Genomic DNA, 18,958 nt, shown 5'->3' with positions numbered 1-18,958 from the left:
GATAGATAGATAGATAGATAGATAGATAGAAAAAAGGTACTCTACAGCACTCCAAAAAGTAAAATAAGTGTGACTTTTATTCACCAACGCAACGTTTCGGACCACACACTGGAACCTTTCATAAGCAGTGATACAAACAGTGGGTGTGGAAGTATATAAATAGGGTGATTAATATAAATAGTAATTAATGTGATTAAATTTAAAAATCTAAAGTTTTTAGCATTTTCTGGAGTTTAGATCGCACCAACGGCTGCTGGCACCCAACCTCTATCTGATCTGCAGTGCCATCTACATGCTTTGAATATGTCTAGATAGATAGATAGACAAATAGGTTATGTAGAGGGAAATCACATGACAGCAGTCCCTGGAAAAAGGGAATGTGTTTTCAGAAAATGACCTATTGTTTTAATAAAGTTTTTTAGAATTTTTGAAAAATGGCCATGTTGCTAGCTATACTTAACAAAAACAGTTCCTAAAATATGTCAAGACTTCTTATTCTTTGAGAGAAGTCACATGGAAAACACCCTAAAATGTTGACAGAATGCAGGGCAAAACAAGTAGGCAAAGCCAACAGAAGTAGGTGGGGCTGGCAACACCATAGTGCAGCACAAAATACTGTCCCCGCAGAAACAAATACCACAGCGCAGCACCAAATACTGCTGCCCCACTGTATCTCCATCTTCAATTGAATTCAGGAGGGCACCTGCAGCCTCCTGCCAAGTGCATAAGTAGCTAATGCTCCTAGCATTAATTATGGATGAGAGCATCAGATCGTTATGTACTTGGCCAGAGTCAGTGAAGGCTGGACTAGCAACTTAAAGTGCCCCTGGAAAAAACTAAAAGTGCCAATGTTTTGTAGTGGGGCCTAAAGTGACAGAAGGCAAAGTTTACACAAGTAGGCAGGCCAGAAATACCATATTGTGGCACATAAAACCCCCAAGCAGAGCGGAATACCACAGTGCATCACAAAATACCTCCCCGATACTGTCCCACTATAATGGCCAGTGCCGGCTGCCGCGGTCTGTCTAATTGCCTTAGGATGGCAATACAGTTAAATTTAGGAGGGAAGCAACAGATTTTTACTTACCATGGCTGGTGGGTGTAAGGATGGCACAGGCAACTCCCTAGGCATGAGCCCACCAGGAAGTTTTCCTGTAGGGTCCATGGCCAGTCCGCTCCTGTGGGTGTTTTATTACATAACGTATCAAACAATCTTCTGGATGCTTTTCAGCCCCTCCCATTCTTTTTCAATGGATAAATTCAGCTTATTAATTGAAAAGGGCTAGAATGGGCCGAAACACATCCTGAAGATTTATGATACTTTATGTAGTAAAGCAAGACTGAGTGAGATCTCACTAATGCATGCTGAGAATTTCTAAACATATTATTAGGTATAGTGGCCAGTGCGAAAGCTGTATGATGTTAGTTATTTTCTTAAAACAAAGATAGTGATCAGCAGGGGTGCCAGGAATATGACCCTAACCAATCAGATAGTGATGACTTATCCTGGCAATAGGTCATCAATATTAAAGGGGTGTCCCGCGATTGCATGTAATTAAATATTTAGCAAAGCCACTAAGTTATTCAATAAATTGTATGTGTATAGCGCCACCTGCTGTTTGTTTTTTTACTTATTTCTTTGACCTGCTCACTGAGAAGGCCGCACATGCTCAGTTCCATCCTTCAATTATCTCCTGAGCTGTGATAGGGAGAGCTGAGACACGCCCCCTTAGCTGCAGATGAAAAGACACTCCCCTTGAGCAGTCAGCTTGATATAAATCTAGCAGAGCAATGAATGGGGAGATCTCTGGATCCATGTGAAGTACAGGGCTGGTTCTAGCTTTGTTAGAAAGATAGCATCATGTACTATATGATCTCTATATGATTTTAATTTTTTATATTAGTCATGGGATAAGCCCTTTAAATTCCTGAAAAAAAGTAAGTTTAAAAATGCAGTTTTTAATCATTGCAGTCTGTGATATGTTAGTTCTAAAATAAAATTCAGTAACATCTGACACCCAAATTGTTTGAAGCACTGAATGGCTATCTTCAGGGGCGGATTGGCCATAGACACTACAGGGAAGTTTCCCAGTGGGCTGAGCCCTACTTATGTCTGTCAGCTAGGTACAATCTGATGATCTCAGCATTAATTAAAGCTACGAGAACCAGGTACATATGCAACTGTCAGGCGGCTGCAGGTGGCCTCCTGAATTCAATGTATGGCTATCTTCAGGAAGGAATTTTCTGATGATACATTCCCTTTAAAAAAAGCTACACAGCCTTGGAAAATATATCTTGCATACAATGCATAAAACTAATAAGTTGTTTGCTAATACACTGTCTATTATATACATATTATATATGACCCATTCCACTGCAACCTCTGTAATTCTATGACTGAGAGACAGAGTGTACGGGATCTGGAGCAGACAGTAACTAAAACAAAAAATGAACTTCCAACTCCTATGATGACAGATGATGAAATTATTCATCAGCTCATAATTTTGGATCTATTTCCAAAGCAATAGGCACATGTGAAAATGAGCTCAATAGTATTCTTAGCTTTTTTTAGCAGCAAGAAAGGATGTACAAGGCACTTCATGACAGTGGAAGGAATCACACAAGATGTTCGGCATATGGTCTTGTAGTTTATTTTTCTAAGTTTTGCTTTTTTCCCTTCCAAATCCATGATTCAAAATTCTGGGTATTGTTTTCCTGAGCAGAATACTCCTCGAGACAAAAACAAGATGTAAAAGGACTAAATAAAGATGTTAATAAACCATATTGTAAAACAAAGGCAAACACATCATGTCCCCAACAATAAGTAGTATTAAGAATAATCTCAGCATTCAGAATAACGTGTCGCTATAACAATGAGCAACTGACGTTTTTGTCTGAAGAAAGGCTCGAAGTTAAAAGTAACAAAAAGTGTTGCCGAGTAAATAAACACTGTTGTAACAACCATCTTCTTGGCTTCCTTCCAAATGACATGCCAGTCATTTCATCAGGAATGGATGACATGGTTTATAGGGCGGAGCGGGAAGAGAAGTATTATCAGCTGAAATGAACAAGCACACGCAAGCCTCTAAATATCTTGGTATAAAGGTCTGGCTGCCAGCCATGAACCTATTAAAGCCTGAAAGATTGTTGACCTGACCTTAGCCATGTGTAAGGTACTAGTGGCCAGATCTTCAGCACCCCAGCCAAATCGTAGCTATACAGTATAGAAACCTAATAGTGATTTTGACAAAGTATTAGATTTTGACAAAGTTTTAGACTTTTAGCATTATTATTAGAACCCATTAAAATAGTTCTAGGCAAAAAGTGAGCTGCTTAATATAATCTGTTTATGTAAGGATACGGCGCTTAAAAACTACAGCTTGGTCTAATCATATGTTTCAGTCCAGTGGATTAAAGGGATTGTCCTGTTGGTGATTTTTTTTTAAGGCTCAGAACAGTGTAAAGGAATAAAGTCATAGCTCACTTTACCAGTACTCTATCACTCCTGTTCAGACACTTTCTTGTCCACCACCAGTACTTTGCTGGTTGTTTTTGACACACAGGAAATGACCACAGCTAATCGTTAGCCATGGTAGTGAACTACCTCAGCCAGTGTTTGGTTGAGTAGTCATTTCCTGTGTATCTGGAGGAACCAGGAAGTAGAAACCAGCATTGGACTGGGAATTGTCTGAACAGGAACCAGTAAAGTGAATATAACATTTTTATCAGCCCCTTTAACCAATGCTAATGCAAAAAGGTGAACTCAAAAAGTAAGCTGTAAGCTCCAACTATCCAGTTAGCAGAGGACCAAAGAACAATAGTGCTGTTATTTTACCAACGTCCCACCTCTAATGCCACTTTAAAATATAATCATTTATTTAACAAAAAAGGTAGAGAAAAGCGAATTTCAGGTTATGAAACCCGTTCACGCTTTGTTTACTGGTAAAAGGTGAATTGCATTATGGTTTCTGTTACCACGGACTATAAATAAATTCTATGACGGTATGCATGACGGAATGCCTTTAGAGGCATTCCGTTATTCCTTCCGTCATAATAGAAGTCTATGGGCTGCAAAACGGAACAGTCCGGTTTACGTTATGCAGGAGAGGACTTCCCTGCATAACGGAAACGGGACGGATCTGTTTTGCAACCCATAGACTTCTATTATGACGGAATGAATAACGCCATAAAGGCATTCCGTTATGCATTACATCATAGAATTGCGTTATGGTCTGTGGTAAATATTCATATTTAGTCAGCATTTCCTTTAAACTTAATTCCCCTTCTATGTAAATTTTGTGTTTAGTGTCCTGTGTTGACCTCACCTTCTGTTGTCAACTTTCTGCCCTGGGGCACATGTGCAGTGTTTCCAGTGTGTTCTGTTGGCATTAGACCTGCAACTCTTTGGCGTTTAAAAACTGATTTGACAAATTTAGCTGCAAGGGCCCACTTTAGGAAGGGCTGAGTTTCCTAGTACCTAGAAAATCATCCCTGCTCCAGCTTTTCGAAGGGTGTCTACTACAGCCTGCACTTTGGGCAGGAGACTTTCCCAGGTACTGTGGATGACAATATCGTCCAGGTAAGCCGAAGCGTACTGACGATGTAGTTGCAGCACAATGTCGATTAGCCTTTGGAAAATGGAGGGGGCGCCATGCAGACCAAAGGGTAACGCCTTATACTGGTACAGCCCCTCCGGTGTGATGAAGGTCGTTTTCTCTTTGGCAGCCTTCGTTAAGAGTACCTGCCAGTACCCTTTGGTGGGTCCAAAACAGAAAAATACTGGGCTTGTCCTAACCTTCAGCTTGTCTACCCGGCTCATGGGATACGCGTCGAACTTAGATACCTCGTTTAATTTTCGAAAATCGTTACAAAATCGTCCAGTTTAGGTAGGTTGTACTTTCTCAGAGATGGCCTGTCGCCGAGCCTCGGTTACTCGGTATGGTTTAAACCGGATTTTGGCCTGAGGCTCAGTGACAATGTCAATGTCTTGAAGTGCGTCCAGGGAGGTCTGAGAACACATCTGTGTTCCTGCTGACAAACATCCTGGCCTCCTGAGTCTGTTTAAAGGAGAGGCTGTCAACAATCTTCACTGTGGCAACCGCTTCCCTTACATCAGACTTAGGGGCCGGAACCTCTCCCCCTAGAAAACTCGGACTCGGGCTATCGTCAGTACTGGTCTCCTTATCCTTCCACGGTTTGCGTAAATTCACATGGTACATCTGCTCCAGCTTTCGCCGCCCTGGCTATTGGACCTTGTAGTTTACTTCTCCAACATTTTCGAGTACCTCGTAGAGTCCGTGCCACCTAGCCAGTAACTTACTGTCCACTGTCAGTACCATAACCAAAATCCGATCTCCCGGGTTAAAGATCCGGACCCGAGCCTGCTGATCATACATCCGACTTTGAGCTCGCTGAGTTGCCTCTATATTTTCCTTTACCAGCGGCAACACGGTTTCCATATGTTCCTGCATCTGGGTGACATATTCAACAACACTTTTATATGGTGTGGGTTGTTGCTCCCACGCCTCTTTGGCTATGTCCAACAGACCACGTGGATGTCGTGGATGTCTGCCATATAGTAATTTGAAAGACGAGAACCCAGTAGAGGCCTGGGGCACTTCTCGCATTGCGAACATGAGATAGGGCAGAATGAGGTCCCATTCCTTCCATCCTCAGCTACTACTCGTTTTAAGATAGTTTTTAACGTTTGATTAAACCTTTCTAATAGGCCGTCAGTTTGCAGGTGATAGATGGATGTCCGTATCTGTTTGATATTCAGCAACTTACAGAGCTCCCGCATGACCTTGGACATAAACGGAGTCCCCTGGTCAGTCAGAACCTATTTGGGTATCCCCACTTGGGAAAACATCTCCATTAACTCTTTTGCTAAGAGTTTGGCCGATGTATGTCGCAGTGGCACTGCCTCCGGGTACCGAGTGGCGTAGTCCAGGATGACCAAGATGTGTTGGTGCCCCCTAGCACCAAGGACTTCGGTACTGGGCCTACGAGATCCATAGAGATTCTCTCAAATGGTACCTCGATAATCGGGAGGGGCACTAAGGGACTGCGGAACAGGTGCTGGGGGCTAGTGGTTTGGCAGGTCGGGCAAGACTTACAAAAGTCATCCAACTCTCTAAAGACACTGGGCCAGTAAAACCGTTGTAGTATCCAGTCCTGTGTCTTCTGCAGTCCCAGATGACCCCCGATAACATGTTGGTGGGTTAACTCTAACATGAGTTTTCGATAGGCTCCGGGCACCACCAACTGTTCAACAGATTCACCCTGCAGCTGGTTTACCCGATATAGCATATTCTGGTGGACCACAAAATGAGGAAACATTGAGCCCCAGGTTGTTGGGGTACACCATTAAGTATTACCACATTCTTCCAGGCCCGGGATAGGGTTGGGTATTGGCGTTGGGCTGTACCAAAATTCTCCCCGGATACGTTGAGGTCTGCCAACCCAGGATCCGGTGGCAACTCCTCCAGGTCTCCCACCATTAACCTACGCGGGGTTGTCTCCCCCTACTGCTGGCCCTTCGGCCTCAGGTTCCCAGGGTTCTGGCCGTCCCCCTGAACAAGGCCAATCTCCTGGGCTTATTCTTGTCTCAGGGGTATCCTTAACAACCAGGCATAGGGCAGGGAAACCTGGAAAGTCTCTCCCTATTATGAGTTCATAGTGGAGATTTGTGGCGACTGCCACTTCGTCGGTCCACCTGCCGGCCACCGTGGTTAGCGACACCAGCGCAGTGGGGTAGTCTTTCAAGTCTCCATGAATGCACATCACCCCAACTTTCCGGCCAATATACTCAGCGGACCGCACCAGAGTAGCCCTTACCAGGGTCACCAAGCTCCCTGAGTCCATCAGCGCCTCCACCTGAGTGTCTCCCACTTCCACCTGGCACAAGTGGTCTAGAGCCTCTGGGGTACCTGTGACACACAGTTTCCTAGCATACAGCGATTGTCGGTAGCACAAATAGTGTCCATGGGCTCAACCCAATGAGGACACTCACCCTGGTGTGGCCAGGTTCCTGACACCGCCTGCAGATTAACTGGGTCCGGCCCATAGGGGGAACCTCCCGGGGGGTTTCATTGGCTCATACTGGTGCACCTGATGTGGGGAGTTCTGGAGTTTCCCTGCCCTCCTCCTAAAAGAGCCCCCCTTGAGATTCTTGATGGCCTCATAGCATTCCACCAGGTCCACCATTTCCAGGAGATACCTGACCAATCTAGTGCTGGAGAGAGGGTGGCAGCACCCTCCAGAATATGTCAGCCAATAGTCTATTCAGCACAGCCATGGGACTCAGCACATCAGACTGTAGCCACTTTTGCAAAAGGTGGAGTAAGTCATAATACTGGGGTCTCGCGGGCTCAGCCAGCTTAAACCCCCACTGATGTACCCACTGGGCCCGGACCAACACATTCACCCCCATTCTTGCCAAAATCTCAGCCTTTACCTTCGGGTAGTCGGCCGCTTGATCGTCCGGCAAGTCGAAATACACTCGCTGTGACTCTGATGCCAGGAAAGGAGTGATGACCTCAGCCCACTTATCTCGGGGCAGCTTTTCCCTGGTGGCCAGTTTCTCATACATCGCCAGGTAGGTTTCGATGTTGTCTGCGGGCGTCATCTTAGGGATCGCTGCACAGACTGCATTCTGGGCATCGTGGATGCTTGGGGTTGATCCTGCTGTCTGCAAAGCCATCACATGTTGTAGCAGCAACTGGTTGGTCTCTTGCTGCTGCTTATTAGCCTCCCGTTGGTGCAGGTTGGTCTCTCGCTGCTACAAATTAGCCTCCATGAGGGCCTTCACAACAGCCTCCATTTTGTCGTGGGGCACGGGTTGAAATACAGCTGGTTTGATATACGACATACAATTGTGCCCAAAAATGCAAACCCAAAAATATATCGGCGTTCACGCCAGCCTCACTGCGCTTTCCCGCATCCTCCACCAATTGTGGGGATTCGCTCTGGTAGTTAGGACTAGCGGATGCAGTATAGAGGCCAAGTACACAGTTCTTGAATCAAACAGTGGTGTTTATTCACACATTGGTGTATAACAAAATGCAGATAAGGTGTATCACAAAACGCAGATGGCTTGGTATTTGTTCACATACAAGGAAAGTCTATAAACAATAAAAGTCACCTTTTCTCCATGCGTGTTAATTCACACCCTGTTAGTAGTTCAGCCTCATCAAGTCCATAGGCGACCTGTTCACCTTTAGAGGGTCCTGAGTCCTCCAGCCCGACTCAAACCTCAAATCCCAGCACAGCCCTCAGTTCAAAACACACAGACTCCTGAGCTCCACTGTCAGAGGGAGGTAAATCCACACACCTGGCAGTGCTGGCTAGTTTCTATGCCTGGCAAAACCCGGCCTGGAACATGGGGAGTATTCACCCACCAAGCACTTTGACTACTCCCAGTAAGAGCTGTCCAGGATCAGCTATGACAGCCATGCTAAATCTCAAGGTGTTAATTAGCAATAGCTGCTGCTGACACATAAAATATCGGCTCTTACTTCACCGAGGCCAGGACTCTCGGTGACACATACCTTCCATCCATGATGATTTCAGGTACCTTCTTACACTACATAAATTACATAGAAATAAATAATAAGCGCACTTCACTGCCCTAAACCACTTCCATTAATCTCTTTACCATCCAACATTTCAGTGCCCGATCTTTTTTTTCCCGTTTTTATGACTGGACACAAAACCGCAGTTTGCAGCTGTTTTGTGTTCGGTCATAAAACGGAATGCTGCCGGAACGGAAGACATCTTGATGCATCCTGAACGGATTTTACAGTATTGAGATCCTCTGCTGAAAAATAACAATGCAAGTGTGAAAGTAGCCTAAAATAAATAAATAAACCAGTAAGTTACTGTAGGATTAGTTCTTTTTTTCAAATTACACTACCAGAAAGTAAAAAAGAACACTTTGAAAACTTAATGCAATTGAGCTGAGATTCACAAAGTAGAAACTGCTAGTGGTGCTTGGTAAATGATCACACACTAAGGTGTTCACCCTTTATTTTGGGTTCTGCAGCAGGGTATATGTTGAGGCATGGTCACATTAATACTGGGTGGCATCTCCCTTTGCTGTGATACAGGCTACTCTGACCTGGTATTGGTTATACAGATATCCTCCTGTGGTATGTCATTCCAAGCTCTTTCAACTTGGACTTGTAGTTGAGCAGATTAGTGGAGTTGCTGGATACCTTAAAGAGCATTTTGTGTAGATCAGGCAGTGTGTATTCTTTTTCATTTTCCAGTAGTTTAGATAGATATGGAACAATCTAGTACTACTTTGTAATGTTGAGGGGTAAAAAATACTAACAGATACTGTGTACATCATACACATGTCAATATCAATTTCTATTATGATATTATTATATAATTATTAGTTTCCCATATTTACTATACATATTATGGAGAAGACTGTTGCAGTATTTTGCTTTTGTAGTTTAGTCTTGGCAAAGCCTTTATCTTTGCTTGTATAGCCAGGTGTGTAAGGCCAGTGAAGTGACCCAGTCCTGTTTTGCTGGTGACATACGGGCTCTTCCAGTGATCTATTGACAGTGCTTATGTTGCAGCTTTAACACAGGAATAGAAGGGTCAGCTGTGTTTATTTAGCAAAAACAGCATCACTGGATTGTTATGCTGAAAAAGAAATACCCAAAAAATCCACGCTTAAGTAGTGTCCTGGCTTTTATTACAGAGCTGGTCTGCTGCCTGAAGCTGAGCCCTCAAGGTGAAAAAGAGGAATAAACATAAAATAGGATTAGAAAGCAAGAGAATGAGCAGATCTGTCCACAGCCATCTGTACATAGACTGAGAATATCAGGACACAAGGCAGAGACAAAGGAACTGCTGTAGAAATATATTGCATCAGCTTAAATCAAATCTCCCAACTTAACATCCCTCGACATTATAAGTGCAGACATCACTAGAACAATGCACAGCATCATTAAATACTAGAAAACACTAAGGCCCGCTGTCTAAGGTGACAAACCTCTAATGTAAGTTCCTTTTACATGGGACAATTTCAGCATCTCAATAATACAGGGCATTCGGAATGTCTTCAGACTCTTTCACATTTTGTTATGTTGCGGTTTTGAGCAAAAATAAATAAATATATATATATATATATATATACACCGTATTTTTCGCCCTATAAGACGCACTTCCCCCCCCCAAAAGTGTGGGAAAAATAGCAGTGCATCTTATGGGGCGAATGCTGCATTTTTCCGAATTTTCAATGCGATGCCGCGCGGCAGGTGTATCAGCTGAGAGGGAGGCATCTGCTTTTGTAATGACAGCGGGGCCCGTACAGTGACTGTATTCTACTACACGGGCCCCGCTCACTGTATATATCTTATCTATAATTGTAGGCATTGTTAATATATAAAAGTTAAAGGTAATCAGCGCCTGTATACCGTACTTACAAGTGCTCGTAGCAGAGATGAGGGAGGAGGCAGGCCGGGGGGACGGGCGCCGGCAGCGTGAGTCACTACGCCACTTTATGAATGAAGCAGGCGACGTGGGCACATGACGTAGTGACTCACGCTGCCAGTGCCCGTTCTCCCGGCCTGCCTTCCCCCTCCTCTCTGCTACGAGCGCTTGTAAGTACGGTATACAGGCGCTGATTACCTTTAACTTTTATATATTAACAATGCCTACAATTATAGATAAGATTATTATATACAGTGAGCGGGGCCCGTGTAGTAGAATACAGTCACTGCACGGGCCCCGCTGTCATTATAAAACCAGATGCGACCCCCACCCCCTGTATTGGGGGTCATTCACACCGCAGGGACACTATTATGGGGGATCTGTGGATGACACATAGCATAAGATGCTATATATGTGTCATCCACAGATCCCCCCCCATAACAGTGTCATCCACAGATCCCCATAACAGTGCCATCCAGAGACCCCAATAAGAGCCATCCACAGATCCCCCATAACAGTGTCACCCACAGATTCCCCATAACAGTGTCATCCACAGATCCCCCATAACAGTGCGCCATCCACAGACCCCCATAACAGTGCATCATCCACAGATCCCCCATAATAGTGTCATCCACAGACCACCATTAGTTCCAAACCCACCAAAAGTACACCTTTTGGTTAAAAATATTTTTTTTCTTATTTTCCTCCCCAAAAACCTAGGTGCGTCTTATGGGCCGGTGCGTCTTATAGAGCGAAAAATACGGTATATATATATAGTTTTCCCCATCACTCTGCACTCAATACCCCATTATGAGAAAGTTAAAAAAATTATAGAAATGTTTGCAAATTCATTAAAAAGGAAAAACTAAAAGTTAACCTGGACATAAGTATTCAGATCAGACCCTTTACAATGACACTTGAAATTTAGCTCTGAGGCCCCCCATTTCTCTTGATCATCTTTGAGATGTTTCTACACCTCCATCAAAGTCCACTTATTGTAAATTCAGTTGATTGGACTTGATTTAGAAAGATACAACTCTGTCTATATAAGGTCTCACAGCAGAGAGCTCCTCCTAGTGGTGGACAACAGTTAGTGACCTTTTTGCACTAAAGGCAAAACTCAAGAGAAGAGTTTTTTTTATTTGAATGAATAAACTAGACATTCCCTGCTTCTTACCTTCATCTATCTGAACAAGTGTTTTACGGGGAGTGTTTTAACAGGAGCGTTCGTAGTAATGTCCATACCCCATAATCGACCCAACAATTTCCCAATGTAAATCTTCCTTTACCAACCAATTATTTTTGTGAGATGCCCATAAACATAAAAATAGCTTGATTGTTCAGGTCACATCCAAAGTCGATAGTAGATGTCATGGGTTTACCAGAGTGACCACAGGACAAGAGTCTCTGGTTTGGCTGGTATAAGGTAGTCTGGAAAATTGGCCAATTTGCATATGTTATTCCCATGGAGTATTGTTACCTCGCCTTGTTGAACCTTATTTATGCATCTGTCACACTTCCTCAAATGCAGTAACCTTTGTAGTCAGCCATCCAATTTACAGCTATTCATATAGATGCTCAATTGGATATTAGCCAAAATGAAAATGTATTTCTTGTGTGTATGATATCCTTATCATATATGTTCATTCAACATTATGTCTCATTATGTGAAGTACTAATGCACATCGTGGTCCATACTTTAATACATGCTTTTATTATTAAGTGCTAAACTGCTATGTAAATGTATATGTGGTCTTAATGTCTCAATATATTTAATTACAAGTGGTATATACAAATGTATAGCTTTAGTAATTAAATATATAGTATATTGTTCTGGTGCCCAACCTAAAAATCCTATATGTAGAAGCTAAATCTTCCGAAAATATATGACACTATGTTTCTGCTGTCCAATAGGAATATTTAAGTACTACTTTTGCAGCACTACGCTCCAATCAGATTCTTACTTTGAAGGTTTGTGGGTAACTCTAACTCTAAGTGAAATCTGTAGACAATGTCTAGACCAGAGCTGTAATATTGCATTTTCTGAGTTAATTATACCTATAAAAATGTATAGCCTTCGATTTTACTTAAATCCTAAAAACATTGTATATCTCACCAGTTACAGTGAGATTCTAATTTTTATTACTTATACTTACTGAAATTATCATCGCATTACATTATATCAATGGGGCTTTAATAAGGTGCATGTATAAAGAAAATGCAGTAGGAAGCTGCCAGACATTGTATGACAGACAGCCTGAAAATGCACTTCCATTGAAATTACATGGAAGAAATATTCTCTCTCTTTTCCATTCTACTTGGAAACATAAGGTACATCTCTTTAAAGTGAGGTGCAACACAGAAGTCTTACCACCAGTGTCAGTTCTTTGGGTTGTAGACCATCATGGCAAAGATTACGAGGGCTCATGCACAAAATGCTAACTAAATGACCCTTGAATGCCAACAGACAAAATGGAAATGTTGCCCTTTCCTCACTGGTGCCTCCCTACGGAGGTCAGCAGCACAGAGGAGCTCAAGGGACATGCTGCTGGACTCATTATAAGCAAGAATCATCTAACGACTCCTGGTCACATTGTCTAACATGCTGCTATTTGTCACTTAGAGAAGTTATCATGTATACTGATCACTATTTGCACATCTGGTGATCATTATTCAGACCCACAGTCATCACTTGGGAGATAATTTATTATACGAACAGCACCCACTATAGATGTGTCCTTCCTTACCTTTCTTCCTGGCTTGACATATCCCAAGATGAGTGACTCAAGATGACTAGCTTAAAAAAAAAACAAAAAAAAAACATGTTATATTTGTCTATATGTGGCCACCCAGTGGTTGAGATATGAATTGCAGCTTGTCAAGGTTTTGCTAGCATGTTGGGATAATGTATTGAATTTGTATCAGTCAATGAAATTTGTGGAAAAGTTAGAGCGGACACATCTGTAGTTTCGAAGCCCTAATTTAAAGTGGACATATATTATGTGGCAACAGACTTGTCTGTTGCTTTCCAAGATACACCACTTAATGTATGTCCTTTGAAGTTGAATATTTTATAGAGCCAGATGACACCTCAAAGGTCCTAGTAAAATGCAAATTGGAAAATTGTAATTGCAAAATCACAGGATAAGAGTAATTTTTGTGTAGGGGAAGTTGACTTATTATTCTGCCGGGCAGTGTCCTATACACATCCATAGCAATGCTCCCCCCTACAGATTATGTTAGGTATCACATCCAAATCATTCTTGATATTTCAAGACACTGGAATGATGACACTGGAATAGCAAATTTCTTTGTCATACATATCATTGAAAGGTTATTTCTCAATGCTCCATGATTTAACAGTGGTGATGCTCAAGCTTCTGTGTTCCACTCCAAGACACTTACCTAAGCTTCTATGTAATAACTATTAACGAGAGGATTATTAGCATTGTTTTGTATGGAACCGTTTCAACAGAAGTCAATGAAATGCATAATCTAGGGTTTAAAGAGCAGTACCTGAATGGTCTCCTTCTCCTTCTTGTGCTGTTTCACAGTAAAACATTCTGTTACCCTTTCTCTGTTCTTTCTTCACTTGTCTTGTCCGATCTTCTGACTTGTCACTCTTTGCTGGCCCATCTTGCACTGTTTCCTCCCACCCTTGCACTGGGAAATTCTGATCTGATGTCCCCCATCAGCTGTTGCCTGCTATGATTAATACAGTGCGGGCGGTTCAGCCAACGATCGTAAGGAAGCGCATCTTCCAGGTACACTCCTTTATTTGCTTGGCATTCTGGCTCATTCACTGACTTGCTTCCAAAGGGTTTCTTTGCCAGGTTCACATCTGCATTGGAGGTGCAGTTAGGAGCCTCCATTGCAGATTCCATAAAAAATGCAAGACTATATAGCAAAATGGCATGTGCTATTTTTAATTAATGCACACCATGACAGAAATCCTATGGATCCCATTATAGTCAATGGGGTCCATCAGGCACTGTAGGAGACTGTCTTGTTACAGATCTGCACTGCTGCCGATTTTGCAGTTCTGCTTCTATAATGGAAGAGAAAAATGGAAATGAAAACGCTGATGTGAACCTAGCCTTGGCAGTTTGCATTATTGTATTTGTTTTTGCTGCTTCTGCTTAATTTTTTTCTAATACGACAATGATACCAAGTGGTTTGCATGATAATGAAATGCAAATATTTAACTGCTAACCAAGTGCATTATTTGGGCCTGTTCCACTGGGCTGTAACCATGTCTAAATGTTTGCATTACGGCAGAAACACAGATAATGCCCTGGGCTCTGCTGAACCAAATTTAGATAACAGTAGGGCCTAGGTTTGGTTCAATACAACAGCTGGGGGTCTGGCTGTTGTGACCATGATACTGACACTAAAATGTGGTATGAAGGCAGTCTGAATTAAACACTAATTAGAGATATGAGAATATGCAGAGTAACGAAAAACATCAAATTTGTTAAAAACTTATTTGAATACTCACATAGGAGGCGAGACTAGAGAGCATTGATGGCAATCCCAGCTTGTAGAGCATTTGTTTAACTAGTCTTAAAGTGGCCAAACTTCTTAGCTGTCACACGAACACTCTTTTGACCAACATATAATCCTCCTGATACATGTGCAGCTTGAATGTGTTCTCAATAGATACTGTGTAATAAGCTGCTGTTAGCCAGATCTGGTGGAGGCCTATGTCCCCGCAAAGGATCAGACATGTTGAAACTCAATATGCCAACCCAACTTGGGGAAATTTGGGACATCTCCATTTACATTAGATGGTTAAAGGGTTTGGCTGGCGCTCATCTAATGTGTATGGCCACCTTTATTCTTTAATAATCTGTACCCAAAGCCATATATTACAACTAGTTACTATACAATGAATAAACACTCTGTACTTTTTAAAACTTAACCAGAAAACTGTTTCAGTTAGCAACAATATGCCTTCATTTTTATAGCATTGTTGGCGAGAGATGTTCCAGGAGTGAAGTCACTGACTGACAATATCTCCGGATTAGAGCAGTCATAAGCTGAGGCATAACTCCTTTGTTGTTGATCAGACCATGTGTTAGGACAGTGAGGCCTCCAGTCAGCCAGCACTGCAGATTACCTTGTTGCCTGGGAAATTTATTGGTGTATATCAATCTCAACTTAAAATATCCCAACCAGCATGCTAGTAATGGATAACTAAAAATATCCTAACATTCCCTAAGTAGTGCTTTCACTGATCTTCACCGTAGATCTGAATCTGAAAAAACTGTTGTAACTTCTACTTTATTTAATTAATGTATATGAAACAGTCTACCACACCAGTATTAAAAAAGACTGTTTCCACCACCATGGCCAGAAGCTCCAGCCACTGCTGGTTCTCCAATTAGTGTTTGACACCTCTTATAACATGCAGGGCAGCCAACCAAATTATTTATTTTTGTGGACAACTTATCACTAAACCAAGTATATCTAAAAAAGATACAAAAAAAAACTAAGAAATTATAAAGAATATAAGGGATATATGTTTACCGCCCGGAATACTAATATTGACAAATGGGACACAGCATTTACTGTGATCTGATAAGTACATTTACAATAATCTTTCCCAGTTCCTCCAGCTTCAAAAAAATAATGGAAACATCCATTGTTTTCATGGACACAGAAAAAATATCCCGTATAGCTATAAACTGCCTAGGAATTTTTTGAACGGCAACCCTAAACTAATTATAGCCATGTAATGTGCTCTGCCATATGCATTAATGTCACCACCCAGAATGATTGACAGCGGGTGAAGCGATGAAAAGTGGTGGTGGAAAATATATATTTAAAAGATTTTTTTTCCCCCTACATCTAGCACCGTAGTAGGATATAAATAAATTCAGCTCAATTTAAGAGTTTTACTGTGGAAAAAATATGGGGCAGAACCAATACTCATTCTCACCAATCCCGCCACTGACTGCCATCCTCTGCTGTGTGTGTTCCCGCTGGTCTCTATTTCCTTGTCCTTCTCTCAACACAGGAAATACCCACTCAGCCAATCACTAGCTGCGGGGTCTTTTCAAAAATGTGTCAAAATGGGAGAAGGAAACAGAGACCAGTAGGAACCTGAGCAGTGTCAGACCAAGTGCGGCAAAGGACATCTGAAGTGAGCATCCGTTTATATTTTTTAACCCACTCTGACCCAACTGCCATTTTTTTCCTACAGGAAAACCCATTACATTTGTTAGAATAGGACATTAACATTCCAAAATTAATTTCCGGGGCCCCTCAAAAAGACTTGCCTAGTAGTTCTTGTCTTACCATACCTATCTGCACATCCTGAAAAATCACATAGTGAATCTGTCATCCTGGAATTGTCTCCCAAAGTTTGGGATGCATGGGAGATAGATTTTCCAAGGGTATGCTATAAGGTAGTAATGTAGCACATATCCTAAATCACAGTTAAATGGGGATTGCGTCATTAAACCTTGTAGCAGCCGCTCTTATAATCCCAGCTGTAAACGTAGCACACTGCTCTGGCACATTGGGTTTCACAGCTGAATATTTTTAGAAGATATGTCGTCCTTCTAAGAAATCATCTTTCCAACAGCATAGATGCCAGAGGGAAATGCAAGTAAAAAATAAGCGCACTGAAGATTATGCAACTCTAATAGATCTAAAGAAAGGTTCAGTGTTAGTGTGCATCCACATATCTCTTGTATGTAGAATGGCCAAACACCGGAGTATATGCTCCTGTTTACTCCTACCCTCCTTAATCATGTACATGGTTATTATTTTTATTATTGCAATTATATCTAAAAGCTGCATAGCAAAAGTTTTTACATTTTGTTATAGGAAATCCCTTGATGTTTGACGCATACTAACCTATTAAATGAAGCTTGCTTGTTTTGTTATACCTATATTTTTATACGGAGCTCCTTGCTGCCTAATGTTCATGCTTTTTACATTGATGTTAGCAATGGTTTCATATCATTTATGTCTCTCCTTGTTTTCTTAAACTAGGGTGAACAAGGACAAGCGGGAATCCAAGGACCACCAGGGTTACCTGGGCCACCTGGACCTTCTGGGCCACCAGGATCTCAAGGAGATCCAGGATTGCCTGGGGTTGCAGGGTCACCTGTAAGTTTCATCTCTTCTTGCTCAGATCAGGAAGGTTTATGCCATATCTCTAGCTGGGAGCATGACATAACATCAAGGATGTGAGATGATATATTGAATATGCTTAATTAATTATAGAGTTTACAAAAGACATGAACAGCACATTATAGACATCGGCCATCATTGCAGCTGCCAGAAAAACGCTTTCAGCCCCAATAGGGTATCGCCACATGGGTCCTTACATAGAAAAACCTGCAATGAATCTACATGTATAACATGCATATTTTAAAGGATTTTTCAGATTTCCTGTAGATTTCATCCTCCAGCATAGCATAAATTGACAAAATCTGCATTTTAGGTCAATTTCCTCAGCATATTTTTTTTTACTTACAGTGTGGTTGATATCAATTTGTTCAAATGTCATTCACTTTGCTTCAACTGTAAAACACTGCAAATTTTCCACCTGCAATTCCACCGTAGCAAATCCACAACATGTATGCCCTATGTGGACATAGTGATTGAATGTATTAAAATGTTATTTTCTAAATGACCAATACTGATAATAACAAGCACATTTCCATTGAATCTTCCTGTTACTGTCTGTACATTCACTAGAAATAGGGCAAAAGAGGGTAAATATTGCTCTTCCAGTGTTTTCATTGCTCCTGTCACTATCAATACTATCACTATCCAAACATATGTGTCAGAGGGTGACACCAATGTTATTCCCTCCGCTCTAGACTTAAATACCAGGGAGAGGAAGTAACACTCTGACTTGTAATGATCCTGGTCTCAGCAGAAAATCCAACTAAAAAAAGACCCCAGGAGACTTTGAAGTTCCGATTGTATAGGAGCGGTTACATCAATATAAAATTAGTGATCAATTGAGCTTAACTATTTATATATCTATTTTTCCCCCCAGGGGAAAGCAGGGGAGTCGGGTAAACCTGGAAAAGATGGAAAAGATGGAAAAGTAAGTGTGACACAGTCAACATTATTCTAAGAAGACTATTTGTAGTTCTCATGGCCATCCACGTTGTGTCAAGAACAGGTGCAGAACTTTTTATGAATTTCAGGACGCTCATGGAGTGTAAGGCTAAAACTACACTATTTATTTGGCACTAGTGTTGGCTCCAGCAAAGGGTGGTTTAAGTCACCTGTCAGATGAAGATACACCTTGATAGCATCATAGCCCTAGGCTAAATACTGCAATGACATTGAGAAGTGACACCTCTGAGCTGTATTGATGCTACAAACTATTGATCTTCTTAAATTATGCTTGCAATTTCTTGAGGCAATTTGCCAGTCAATGACAGAGCTACTACTAAAACAGCTTATACAGTGTCTGGTGGCCGTAAAGTTATGAACACCTTTAAAGAAATTTTTTTTTTTATTATTGATTTTTTTTGGG

At 41.7% G+C, this 18,958-nt stretch overlaps 1 protein-coding gene across 14 annotated transcripts in view; it reads left to right on the top strand.

Moving 5' to 3' along the window:
• The window catches only part of COL13A1 (collagen type XIII alpha 1 chain), a 263,539-nt gene that overhangs the window by 148,863 nt on the left and 95,718 nt on the right, over positions 1 to 18,958 (top strand). For 10 of the 14 annotated variants that reach the window (XM_040436364.1, XM_040436362.1, XM_040436356.1 and 7 more), the window contains 3 exons: positions 14,145 to 14,213; positions 17,452 to 17,568; positions 18,470 to 18,520. In XM_040436364.1, coding sequence (XP_040292298.1) covers positions 14,145 to 14,213; positions 17,452 to 17,568; positions 18,470 to 18,520 — 237 coding nt within the window. Of the gene's footprint in view, positions 1 to 12,363; positions 12,421 to 14,144; positions 14,214 to 17,451; positions 17,569 to 18,469; positions 18,521 to 18,958 lie in introns of all 14 variants that reach the window. The other 4 variants (XM_040436358.1, XM_040436352.1, XM_040436353.1 and 1 more) reach the window with 3 other exon arrangements.

This window comes from Bufo bufo, chromosome 6 (assembly GCF_905171765.1).
Source record: "Bufo bufo chromosome 6, aBufBuf1.1, whole genome shotgun sequence".
Lineage (NCBI taxonomy): Eukaryota > Metazoa > Chordata > Amphibia > Anura > Bufonidae > Bufo > Bufo bufo.
The sequence above is the reverse complement of the archived record's forward strand: the minus strand, read 5'-3'. Positions and strand labels throughout refer to the sequence as shown.